Here is a 13,914-nt window from a genome sequence, read left to right as displayed (position 1 = left end):
ATATTACTCTATTTTTTCCATAACTATTCCCTCAGCCTTTCCTCAGTAATTGTATTTGAGAGAAATTAAACAAGATACCAGAAATATGGATTTTTTTTTTTTTTTTTTTTTTTGCGCGACCAGTACATCTAACTAGTTTACTACGATTTTTAAAACCTCATTATAAAGTATGCATTATTCCTTTGGTCAAGCCGTTAAGGAAATAACTGTTCTACATGGAATAATCAGGTTTTCTCCATATAATTTTCAGTAGAGCTTCAGTTTGAGTAGAAGAAAGAGATAAAATAGGGAGGAAGAGAGGGTCCAAGAGAGAGACACACACACCGCAACTCAGCCAGGAGACAGGGCGTGTGTGCTGGGCATTCCCCAGGCCCTGTCTTCCCCCTTACCTTACTCAAGACAACCACCACCAACTGGGCTACAGCAAGGCCCGGTCTCCTCGAATGAGGAGAGAATCATCAACAACAACAACAAGGGTCCAAGAAGTAACAGATAAACAGATTGGTGCACATAAAAGGAGGAACGAGAAACGATACCTGGAACACGTGCTTACAGTTGCAATGCAGGTCTTCTCAACCCTTTGGCTGTGGTGAGTTTCCATGAGGTGAATGTTACTGTCTATCATTTGCCTGAATAATTTACATTTTTTTTTTTTTTCTTCTCAGGCCAAATGTAGAGTTATGATTATTAGCATTTGGGGGGCCGCAGGCTTCTCTTGAGCATAGTACAATTGACAGACGCCACCTCCCTCAAAAAATCTAAGAGAATAGAGTAAAAATAAATAAATAGATAAGTAAATAATAAAATAAATAACACGCAAAGACGGTAATTGGTAGCCGAATTGTTAATAGCGCCGACGGAGGAAGAACTCGATGACGAAGAAGACGCATCCGAGACCGTGACCGAGAGCCAGGATCATGAAGGCGCCCTGCAGGTGATTCAGGCCCAACACCACCTGGCTGGTATCTCGTTCTGGCTGTGGGGGAGGGAGGAGACGAGAGGAGGGATTAGTGAGGAAGTGGAGAGGAGGGGTCAGTGAGTAAGTGGAAAAGGGGGAGTAGATGGAGGGGTTTGCGAGGAAGTCGAGATGGAGGAGGAGGGGTAAACGGAGTATGAGGAGAGGTGACGATGAAGAAATTGAAGAAGGAGGAGGAGAAAAAGGGGTAAGAGGTGAAAGGTAGGGTTAGGGAGGAAGTGAACAAAGAGAAGAGGGTAAGAGGAGAAAGAAAGGCGGGGTTAGCAAGCAGGAAGTGGAGAAGGAGGAAAAGAGGATAAGAAGAGTACGAGGAGTGATTAAAGAGTAGGAACTGAAGAGGGAGAATGAGAACGTGAGAGGAGAATGAGGAGACGCTAAGAGGAAGGAAGTGGAGAAGAAGAAGGAGAGCGTAAAAGAAGTACGTAGCTAGATGGAAGGAAAGGTATATTAACTACTAGGGTGCCCTGCAGGTGACTTAAACCCACCACCATTCAGCTGTCACTTAATTATCTTGCTGTGAGAAGAACATCAGGATTTGTTGAAGGATTTTTTACGATTGCACATACTGCACTTGGTTATTTTATATACATCACCGATGATAAAAAAGAAAAAACAAATGTCATCCAAAACACTCCTAGTTATTTGTCAGCCTCTTTCAGTTCTAAATCGTACCCATGCATACATGTTAATTAATGGTAACTCATACCAACATAAAAAGTGTTATAAAATTATACCCACACACATAATCACACATAATGAGGAGATGGTAAGGGGGTAAGAAGAGAAAAGTAAGAGGCAGGGGAATTATGACTTGTAGTTGACATTGTTTACTGTTACTGTGACTGGGTATGCGGCCGCGACATGTATACGGCTCAGGGAAAATGGACGCCCCTGCCCTGCATAGTCCTGGGTCACCCTTGGGCAGGGTGTACAACCTGTTGGCGCACCAAAAAAGTAGTAGGTGCATTGTTACCATCATCTGGGAGGTACTGTCATGGAAGTGATAAGGGACCAAGGCCGAGTAGCTGACCATGCGCAACACTCCCAGGCAGAAAACTTAACCACATTTACCACGTAGTCAAAGGCCAGGCTAAGACTACCACTAATACATCTCTCCTAAACATAGCTCATCCCTTTGGCTGTTATGCCTCCTCCATTTTCATTGCATCTCGCCATGTGGGAGGACCCTGTTTCGACCCTGGTGAGACGCTGTCTGTTAAGGGAGGGCGGTTGCTTGTATATGGTTGATGGGTCTGTTTGGCTGGACAGACCAGGGTAGAGCAACAACAACAGCAGCTGTTACTACGATTTATATCTTCGTGCATTCTTTTCTCCTTTACCTCCATTCCTTCCTCCCTTTCAATTTCAATCTCATTGTTTTTCTCCTTCCTCTTCTTTCCATATCATTTTGCTCCTCCCTTCTCCATCCCCTTATCTTTCTTCCCTCCTTCACAGCCCGGCGTACCTTAGCAATGGTGATATCCTTGTCTCGTACTGCCTTCTCTTCATTGAGGTCCTGCTCCCTGCGGTATTCCCTCACGTGTTTTGCGATGACGTCGTCCATCCAGAACCTGACCAGCCCCGCCTCCATCACGTGCTGCATCGCCAGGCTGAAGCGATGCAGGTAGGGGGCGCCGGGCCTGGAGAGAGGAGAAAAAGGGAGAGGAGTAACGGAGAAGAGGATGATACGGAGGCGGTCTGTTTGTTGTCATCCCATCTGGGATTTAGGCTCCCGGTTATGGACAAAGAAAGTAAGGAAGAGTTGGAAACCTGCGTAAAATTGCTCGTTCCGCAGGGCAGTGTTTTATGGATCCTAACCCCCCCCCCCTCTATCATGGCTGCTATCCCTCTTCCCCTCCACTCCCCTCCTGCACCACTGATCGCTTCTAGATTATATATATATATATATATATATATATATATATATATATATATATATATATATATATATATATATATATAACTTCCCATCCATGCAGCCAGCGAGACAGATAGTATGTATATCCGATAACACATAACTTTTCTTACATACATTTGTGCAGGTCTCCAGTTTTCACCAAAGCAGTTACAGTATAAACGATCCTGCCCTCAAGGCGATATAAGGGATCTGAAAGTAGGTTAGGCAGCCACTGAGGGAAGTCGGGGGACCAAGAAAATGGTCCCCTTAACGGATATACCACACCTTTACGATCTCCGTCTTAAGAATACGTCCCTCTCCTCTTACCTCATGCCGAAGGAGTTCCCGAAGAAAAGGTCGTACTGCGAGGTGCTAATGTGGACGGGGGTGTATCCGGTGCGTTCTGTGTAACGAGTGGCCACCAAGATCTTGGCGTAGTAGGTGCTGTAGATGAAGGCGAACCCACCGCCCAGCACCAGACGCATGCCCTCATCGATACTTTTGGCCTATAAGGGAGGGGATGTGATAATCAGCGTGTGCGTGTGTGTGTGTGTGTGTGTGTGTGTGTGTGTGTGTGTGTGTGTGTGTGTGTGTGTGTGTGAGAGAGAGAGAGAGAGAGCATGTTCAAGGCTGAATTATTTTGTCACTGGCAGCTCTAAAACATAAATTCGTCTTGTTGTAGGGATCATGAAGGGTACTGCAGTAGTAATCATTTCCCCTCCAACTGTTATGTTAAAAATTTATGGTGTGAGGGATAGTTCTGGGACGTGAGAGTCTATATACATGGACATAACCACGACAGGGTGCAAACATGTGAGAAATATCAATATGGAAGAAGTGCTAAGATGTCTCCTTTGTCACCCAGAATACCGCTATCGTGCCTGACCTGCATGCCTGTGTAGAGTTTCTGCATGGCCACGTCAGGGCTGGAACTGAGCACAACCTTGAGAGCCCCCGTCATGCGTGGCGTACCCCAGCCCCATCCCTCCCGCCCCAACAGCTGCTCCGCCGTGTTGATCACCGGGCTCTTTCCCTGCACCACCAGATGGGAGATAAGGGAGGAGCGGTAAGATGACGCCACGACCAGACACGCCGCCAGCCACCACCCCACCAGGAGCTGTCGGGAATGGGAATATCTGAGGTGAGTGAAGTCATTAATTTTGGCGTTAGTTGGAATGAAATATAAAGATATTAGAACATGACTCAGTGCTTATCATTTTTAGCTTTCCACTCATAAAAATTCATCCAACCTGAGTCATTTCCATTAATTGCGACTCTCGTTTACATCCCTTAAGTCAGTCGTCAGCCTATCTAAATACATTATTGTTGAAAACATATGCTGTAAGATTCATCTGGGGTCTTATATGGGAAGCTACTGAATGCTTTCTGTTGCCGAGAAGTCCATGAGACAGGTAAAACATAAGCAGTTTTGGAATCCACTCTATGGATCTTTGATGAGATTTTTTTTTTCTAATAACTTGCCTGACTTGTCTCTGAGAGTGACTTAAAACAAACTGCACACTGCAGTTGTACGGTTAAATGAACAGTGATTATCTGGTTGTGATGTACCGCTTTCTTTAACTACGGAATTTGCTTATGCTATACTTCAGAGATGGGGCAAGAGGCGGCTCCTTAGTATTTGTTAATATTTTGACCTTAGGGATTTCATGTTTCAGCCTTTACTTGCTTTATATCACTTGGAGATATTTCACCTGGGCTAGGTACTGTAAGTTTATTAAGGGCGAAGGATATATCACTGTCTCCCCTACCACTTCATCGCCACTTCCTCATTCCTTAGTCTAAACCTAGTCGGTCGGTTGTCGGTAATAGCATTTTTTTTTATATGACTAAAATATTCTATTGGGTTTTCTTTACTGATAGGTTGTAGAAATGTGTTCTTCTTTTGGTTTCTTGATTTTTAGTATTCTGACGAAGGCTATCGTACTTTTTTTTTTTTTTTTTATCGGCTTAAATCTCTGTGACATAATTTCGAGGAGGGAGCGATTTTTTGAAAAATTATTGTCCATATTGCTTCTATCATTTAAGCTGAAAATGTCTTCATTTATACGTCAGTACACACGATCTTACAGCCTTGTGGAGGGTTCTCCGCTAATATTTACCCTGCTATTTGCCTCCGTCAACGAAGTTGGAGGAGGTAAATATGTATTCACCTATGTTTGTCTGTTTGTTCACACGATATCTCCCAAAGTTCTCAGTGAATTTCAATGAAATTTTGTGGAACGGTGGGCCATGTGCCAAGAAAGAATTGATTAAATTTGGGGGCGGATCCAGATCCGGATGCACCTGCGGAGGCATGCGCTCTGTGAGTGCCTTCTAGTTGAAATGGGGTCCTAATCAGTGTTCCATAGGCTATATATATATAATCTGAATTTTTTTAAAGTCATGTCTTATAGTTTCGAATTTTCTCTTAGCTAGAATTTATGATGCGCTTGCTTCGACGCCAACTTTTGCTTCTAACTTCCCCCAAAATATTATTATTGTTTTTGTTATTATCATTATCATCATCGTTCTTCATCTTATTATTATTATTATTATTATTATTATTATTATTATTATTATTATTATTATCATTATCATCAGCATTATTATTAATTCTTATTATTATTGTTGATATTGTTGTTGTTGTTGATATTATTATCATCGCCGCCGTCGTCGTCCTCGTCGTCATTTGTCATCATAACAGGGATTTCTCGTGGTGAAGGGGTTGAGGGTATAACAGGATGACGAGACAGCCATCAGTCACGCCATCCCCTCCACAGTGGGGGGGAGCGGATTGATTCATTGATTGAAGGGGTGATAAAAACCTGGTGAAAAACACTAGTAACTTACACCGATGGCAAACACACACACACACACACACACACACACACACACACACAAACCTTCACATGTTACCACTTATATCGGCAGACCCGACCACTTTCCCTCACCTGCCCCGTCAGATTGGCAGGTGGCGTCTCCGGGGGGTCCTCCACCATGATGCCCCAGCCATAGAAAATAGCAGAGTCTAGTGTGAAGGTGCGGCCCCCCAGCGCCATCGGCCACAGCCTCTGCAGCAGCCACACCGCCACGCCCCACACCACCACACTCGCACCCACACCCATCCACACCTCCCCTGAAATGAGCCACCAGCAATTAATCACTTATTTTATGCTTGCTACTGCGAACACTATTATTTAGCTTAGTCATGAAAAAGTTAAGTCCTTCGCCACGGCGTGTCCTCTCAAAATATAAAAAGAAAAATCAATTCCTGTCATCCCTGCTTAGGCTTGATAGAATCCAGGTAAGGCTACTTTTGCTATCCACTTGGAGTCGAGGATTTTTTTTTTTTTTTTTAGTTTAAATCCGGCGACTGTCAAACGATTTTCTCTGCTTGAGGGAATTCTCATGTAGTGAAGGGGTAAACAGCGCCATATCTAACGAGTCCATTCGAAAATTATCCCCTAAGCTGGATAAAAAGATCTGGAGGAAACAAGAGCAAGAAGAAAGAGGCCAATGAACTGAATGGGCTAAACACCGGGGGAAGATGAACGTCACGCTCCAGGCACTAACACTCGAAGGGCCTAATGAGTGAGAGGTACTCCGGCAAAGGACGCGGCTTGGAGGACAGGAGCACCACAGACTCATCAATGTAGGTCCGCGTGAACTGGATGACGTCGATGCGTTTAGGTGTGACAGTGAGGTCAAGGGAAAAGTCTGCTTCCTCGCGTTGCAGGGTGCCCACTATGCCTGTCCAGTTGCCGTCCTCGTCCTCCAGACCCCACTGATTATCCACGGGTTCTCGGGCGATGTACCTGCAGAAGAGGAAAGGATTAAAAAAGAGAGAGAGAGAGAGAGAGAGAGAGAGAGAAAGAAGTTTTATGAGAGAAAAAAAGAGGAGAAGTATAAGAGTACGAGAAAAAGGAAACGTGGGCAGGGGCAGAAGAGTACAACACACAAATTAAAAGTAGAAGGGTACAGAGAAGTAGAGCATCACTGTACACAGACGCAGAAGAGCACACGGTAGTAGAAGAGTACACAGAAGTAGAGGAATAGTCTACACAGCAGTACACGGATAAAAGTCGAAGAGAAGTGTCTAGAGAGTACAGAGAAGTAGAAAGGATAGCAAACAAGAAAATTATAACCCCTCTCCAGTCCCATTTCTATAGGGTAGGCTAAGTGTATGGTATATGATGTATTGGTTCGTGAATAGGGTAGCACTTACTGAGGGTACTAATGTAGGATAATCATGTGGAAGAGTTGTGATGGCTCTCCTACTTTTGGGCTGCCTTTTTCTCTGTTTCTAGATTTTTAGTTTGCCTCATCTCTTGTGACCGTTCTCATATTTTGTGGGTAAAAATGTTGATCACTAGATAGATGGATGAATAGATAGATAGATAGACAGATACATGGCTGGACGAGAGAGAGAGAGAGAGAGAGAGAGGGAGGGAGAATTTCCACAGATGTCAAACAGAAAGTGTATATTATGCATTACCTTGCCATGAATCACCAATCAAATTAAGAATATATCAAACCAGGTATTCATGATATGTCGAAACTCTTATTAACATATTATATCAGCTGAGACAAGTAATTAATTTGAACTGGTAACACGCAAATATCTTGACTTTTTACATTTCGTCCTCTCACGGTAGACTGGCGAATATTTTAGGTGAAGAAGGGGATAGACTAATAATAACCTATTCAACCTGAGGACGTATTTTTTACACTGTTCTTGCTACCACTGGGCGATTTTTTTTTTTTTTTTTCAGCTTCAGATATTCCCCTGCTAGTAGTGGGGGATTAATGAAAGCTATATCCAACTCCTCCAGTTAGAAAGCCCTCTCTTGAACAGAGAAAAATCGTCTTATGTTGGCAAGAGTGAAACAAAACAGAAAAAAGTGTCATTGTGCTGAAAGAATTAACGTTCACTGCGATGATCGTGTTTGATTTTTCTACCCTAACTCCAAACCAGTTTACTGAGCAAAGAGAACACAATCCAGTAAAGTTATTGACAAGTTCAGTACAGTGGTTAGTTGTCAGAAAGAAGCAGAAATGGGCTGCGTGGTTGGAAGCGAGTTGGCACATCGGTTTAGAAAGGTGATGAGTGTTAGTTCATGATGATGGCAGTATACTCTTTGAAGCTGGACACTATATACTCGGCCAGTAACGTGTCTCTTAATAACGGGATAGAATGGGGGTCGGGGAGGGATAGCAAAGCAAGGATGGAATAAGCGGAGAGGAGTGAACAGGATGAACTCAGACAGTGCTGGATGCTGGGCCAGAGCAAGGGGAGACAAACATTGTGGATTGGACAGTATAGACATAGTGAAGGTTTATATCAAGGTTTTCGCTTAAGAAGAATACGAACAATAGTAATTTAAGTGTCATATGTACCGTTGTCCAATATCCAATGTCTTTGCAATGTAGATAAAAGACACTTACGTAAAGTTGAGATTAGATGCCAGCGCGTTGACCATCCTAGTGCCGAGTGCGTCTTTGAGGATGACCACTGTGCCTGGCTCCTGGGTCACCTTCACCCAACTGCTGTACGGGAAATAGTTCTTCTCCACGATACGGAACAGGTGCCCGTTGTAGTCCTCTGGTCGCTCTGGGGGAGGTGAATTAAACGAAACATGATAAATGGAAGAAACGCACACACATTTGCTTGTTGGATTGAGTGGAACAGGGTAAAAGCTAGAAGGTTTGCGTGGAAAGAAGTGGAGAGATAATGGTGTTAATGATGGTTGCTTGCTGCACTCGCTCAAGCACTTACCCCACACGAACACTCTGACTCACGCTGTACATCCCACCTCCTACCACCCCCTCCATTTACCCCCTACCCGTTGTTCCCCACCCTGCTACCCCTTCCACAGGCTGTCTTACCCCTGAAGAGCGAGGTGTGGCCAGGCAGCTCCCCCTCCACTGCGTCCCACCTGCCCAGCGCTTCCACACCTGGCTCACCGGCCCAGCAGTAGCTACACCTCCGCCACACCTCAACCACACCTGCATGAGAGGGTGGTTTGAGGGAATTCAAGGTTCTAAACCATTTGATGACTACAGTATATTTTTGTTTTCTGTGTATTTCTCAAGAGAATCACAGCAATGACGTGAGAGTGAATAAGTAGTCACACTTCCATTGGCATGAGAGCATGGAAGAGATGGAAGTAATGATTGAAAACTGCTTGATGCTGACTACAGTATATTTTGGTTCTTTTGGTTCTCTGTGAAATTCTCAAGTGAATCACAACACTGAGACGAGAGTGTATAAGCGGGAAGCTCTTCTTTAGAGAGGCAGTGCTCCTGTGAGCTCTGAGTTAATCCAGGATGAAGTTGTTAGTTGGTATTTGAGAGGTCTGCTGGTTTTCTCCTCTCCAGCCCGGTAAGTGTGTGTGTGTGTGTGTGTGTGTGTGTGTGTGTGTGTGTGTGTGTGTGTGTCCAACATTACCTTACCTTTAGCCGTGCTGCCCTGTGTTGCGTGAGTGTGTAGTACCAGATAGAGGGCATGTCGCGTGTTGCGGAGGGCGTGGTGAAGCAGCAGGGCATCCACACCCTCATGCCGCCCCACGCCCACCACACGCGCCTCTGGCCACGCCCACAGACTCGCCCACTCTGCCACCCTGATGCCATGAGTGATTGATTTGATATGACTCCTTCTGACACCTTACCATCTAACATTCTATTTCACGTCTTCCAATGACATGAGTGTGGCACCGTATGACACCTTAGTAACACTGTACTTTACGGTTTCATATTAAACGAGTGACTGGTTTTAACTGACACCATCTGACACCTTACCATTTGACATTCTATTACATGTTTCCTTATCTGACACCATATAACACCACACAATCTGACATTTATATAACTTATTTTTCTATTTGTCTGTCTAATGTTTGCCCGTTCTTACACACAGCCACATTTTTCAACACAAAAAGATGAAAGTTTTAGTGGATAAAGAGGCAAACTGCAGACGGATCTTGTCCACCATGTTCTCTAATACTTGTCGAAATGAAGTTTGTTTATTTATTTACGGTACAGTATTTATTTACTGGTACTATTGGATACGTCATTGATATCTTGCCGGTGGATTCAACGGACGTGGAAAAAATACTAACTGTAATCAATATTTTTAGCGTTTTGAACCAGAGAAACGCGAGATTTTCCTGATAGTAAAAAAAAAAAAAAAAAAAAAAGTCCATCCACTGATTTAAAAAAAAAAAAAAAAAAAAATCCATCCATTGTGTCCCAAAAATGAGACTCTTTACTGGGGCGAAATTTAAATCCAGATGACTCGTTATACAGATTGCTACGAACAGTGTCACTTGTTTCTCATGAGCTTCTTCTAAAATGATGAGAAAGAAACTAATCATTACATATTTTTTCTATAATTATGGCAGCATTCAAGACTCTAAATCCCCATAACCTCTCCTGTGTTTATTTAAATCTATCTCTCTTGTATCTATCTAGCTATCTACTCGTATATATCAAGCTACCAGGCTATCTATCTAGAGGTTTATCAGTCTATATTTAATTATTTTTTTATATATTTATTTATTTATTGCTACCGTCAGCGTCAAAAGGTAACAAAATTATAAGCGATCTCTTGTAGTGAGGCGGCTGGAATCAATGTCCATGAATCCCAATGAGAGAGAGAAGGAGCCGTCTGCCTCTTAGTGTAGGTGGAAATTCTCTTGAAATATGGAAATTCTATTGCCAAGTACGGAGAAGCCAAGAGACCCCAGTCCCCGCGGTAATGTGCGTCGTGCAGTAAGAATAATAATGGGCCGTGCAGTAAGGATTTCGGGTCGTGCAGTAAGGATATGGGTCGTGCAGTAAGGATATGGGTCGGGCAACAAGGATATGGGTTGTGCAGGAAGATTATTGGGTTGTGCAGTTGGAATAATGGTTCGTGCAGTTAGGATTATTGATTAAAGAAAAACGAAATCATTGCTTGGAGGAAATTAATGGAGACTGATTCCAAACTTACGACTGCTCTCTCTCTCTCTCTCTCTCTCTCTCTCTCTCTCTCTCTCTCTCTCTCTCACCTGGCTGCCACCTGAATGTCTTCGCTAGTGAAATCAATTAATAAAACTCTACATGTCGCCCCTCCTTCCCGCCACAGCCCCGCCTCCCACTTCTGCTGCTTGTAGGTGGGGATGGTGGCGGACACGGGGGGCCGGGGGAGCTTCGACCCCTCAACCACCACCCCTGCACCACCCTCCTCTCCCCCTGTCACCACCCTGCAAAAGACAACACAGTAATTTTGATCTCTGCACTATCGTCTTTCCTACCCCTGTCAGTACCTAGTAGTGGATAAAACAGCAGATCAACAAAACAAGTTGTACCCTTCCACCACAACCCCTGTGTCTTCCCCTGTCATTCTCCTGCAAGAGATGGCAGTTTTTGCCCCTCCACCACCACCCCTGCCAACTACCTTGTCACTCCAGTGCAGTAAATAACACAGTAGGTCTTACTTCTCTACCACTATTACCCCTGTATCCCTCTCGCCGTCCTGCAAATGATGAACAAACAGTATCTTTCATTATCGGCTGGGGGCAAAGGGAACGTTGACTCCTCCACCACCATCCCTGCTGCTCCGTCCCTCCCCCTCCCCCCCCCGTCCTTGTCACCACCTTGCACAGCAGTTTTAATTGAAATAATAGAATACATATCTTCTTCTATCAGTACCTTTTCAACCCCAATCAGGTCTCTGTATTTGTGACGTATGCTGCAGCTATCAATTATTTTGTATATCATCTTTTCTTTGTCACACTTCCATCTCAGATTCGCTGTGAGATAATTATTATAAAGGACACTTGAGAATTTGGAAATCCAAACGATATCTCAAAACTGAAATTAAAGATGCAAATGAAATTATAGCTTTTGTACCTATGTTAATGTTAGAACAAAAGGCCGTGGCATTCTCGGTCCGCTACTAAGGCTAGGAAGGGAGTACACGTGGATTTCTGGAATTCGTTATGTTTCAGCATCTTGAAAATCAGAAGTTCGGTTTTGTCAAAGTCTGGTTGGGATCTTGAGTTCTCGTGAACTCTATATCTTAAGTAATTATTTACTTATTGCATGCAGTGTTTCCTTTGCTCTTCAGAGCTTTCTCCACTTTATATTGGGTTAACATTGTCACTGTTGAGGAGGTCATGCCTCAAAAATAAACCATTTGTGACAAAAATGAATATCAAATTTGAATGACCCTCATCAGATACCTTCAGAAAAACCTAGGTTCATTGTTCAAAACGATCACTGGGACTGAAACAGCATATCTATTTTTTAAATTGAATTTTTATGGATAAAAACAGTTAATAATGAACAGGTAGTCCTGCATCACCACCATACAATAACATGAACTTTAGAAGATATTTACTGAAGGAGCACATAATTCACAAGTTTCCAAAACATAAAGGCTTTTGGCTGCCAAGTTTAATACTCTCAAAATAATCATAGTATTTCTTGAGGTATTGACTCACATAATTCATACGTGGGTTATATAAACAGGTATTATTTATGATTTTAGTGTATGCCTGACGTGGTGGTTGGATATTGGGCTTGGTTATTTACCATAGCTTTTAGCTCTCCTGGTAGCTCATTTGGTTAACCCATTAGCTCCCAATGTTCCTGTGTGAGGGATTTTGCTGGAAGGGTACTAAGCGTACAGCGTTTCGCCTATCGGCTCATAGTTGCGAAGCTCATAGGTCCCTTCCCCGGGGTTCCCTTTTTTATTAATTGTGGAAAATGCCCAGTTCCGTCCTATACTGAGGACACTGGGCGGAAATGGTTTAATATCGTCACAGTATCTGCTACCTGAATATATTATGTATGTACCTTCTCAAACATCTCCCTGCACGCTATGTTATTTAATATTGTACGTAAATTCTGTGCCACTGTCTTTTTTTTCTATTTTCTTTAACCCTTCCAGCATTCAAGATTTTTTACGGCACATGCTGAATTCCGATGAGTATCCAAACCAATGGTAATCAACTATTCTAAACAAGTATAGCCATAGGCATTAAGTATAATCCACCAAATTATGATTTCTCACTAATTCGCACACACTTTGTTCTTTCCTGGATATGTGAATATTGTGGTTTACCACACCTGAGAACTATGCACATGGAGGCGAATAGAGTCTCTGTATAACGCCAGTACCTGACCAGGATTAAAGACCGCACGGATTATGTTCATCAGACGTAACCTCTACAAAACTGTTTTTGCAAGAACAAGAATGGGCTCTCACTTGGATAGATCAGGAGAAAATGTGACACCAAGAATACTGACAGAGGCTGAGGGTTTGAGCTGTGCGTAAAATGGGATTGCCTGTTCACCTGATTATCTTTGTGAAGACAGAGGAATGGCTGGAAGTTGAAGCTAGAACGAGGTGGCACCCAAACAGATGTCTCTCCACTACTTGGGTCACCACCTTTACCAACACCGCTTCATCTCCATCACCACCATCTCCACCGACATCAATAGCAGCCGTCGCCAACACCACGTTCAGTATAGAGAGGATATAGGGTAGTTTCATCGTCTGTAAGGGAGGCAATATCGTACAGTTATTGCTCTTACCGTCTAACCCATTCGATACAGGCAGCCACCACCACCATCATCATTATCATCACTTCTACCACGATTTCCTTCTGAAACTAGGGTGAGGCAGGACTTACAAAGAGCATCTACCCATTCACACTGATATCCATCGTCTCATCAACCACCTAACTATCACAGTCATTACAATTAGAGAAACTACCATCACTACCATAACCTTTAATACATACTAACCACTTACACACTATCTACCCTCTCATAACCAAACACATCAACTCATCTACCACCACAGCAACTACCGCAACCATTATCAACTGAAAATTACTCTCACCCTGGCTACCACAACAAACACTGTACTGTACCTAAACAATATTTAGTCCGTTACAACGAAGCTCATAACCGCCTAATATTGGGTAACCTACATATAAACAAAAATACCTTCAGTACCAATCTAACCAAACTAAACCAAACCAAACTAAAC

The 13,914-nt window shown here is 43.3% G+C and overlaps 1 protein-coding gene across 1 annotated transcript; it reads right to left on the bottom strand.

The window, feature by feature from the left end:
- Nucleotides 1-844: 844 nt before the first annotated feature.
- Nucleotides 845-13,413, bottom strand: LOC145418092 (glutamate receptor ionotropic, delta-2-like). The gene is made up of 10 exons (XM_080286619.1): nucleotides 13,214-13,413; nucleotides 9,327-9,493; nucleotides 8,760-8,879; nucleotides 8,319-8,484; nucleotides 6,447-6,688; nucleotides 5,825-6,009; nucleotides 3,760-3,990; nucleotides 3,201-3,379; nucleotides 2,448-2,616; nucleotides 845-976 (listed from the first exon to the last, which is right to left on the bottom strand). The coding sequence occupies exons 1-10, from the start codon at nucleotides 13,411-13,413 to the stop codon at nucleotides 845-847; spliced, it is 1,791 nt and encodes a 596-aa protein (XP_080142745.1).
- Between the last annotated feature and the right edge of the window lie 501 nt (nucleotides 13,414-13,914).

The sequence above is a fragment of the Coenobita brevimanus genome, chromosome 14 (assembly GCF_032717465.1).
Source record: "Coenobita brevimanus isolate Jiangsu-jjx chromosome 14, ASM3271746v2, whole genome shotgun sequence".
Taxonomy (NCBI): domain Eukaryota; kingdom Metazoa; phylum Arthropoda; class Malacostraca; order Decapoda; family Coenobitidae; genus Coenobita; species Coenobita brevimanus.
Note: the sequence above shows the minus strand (reverse complement) of the source record. Positions and strands in the feature narration are given on the sequence as shown.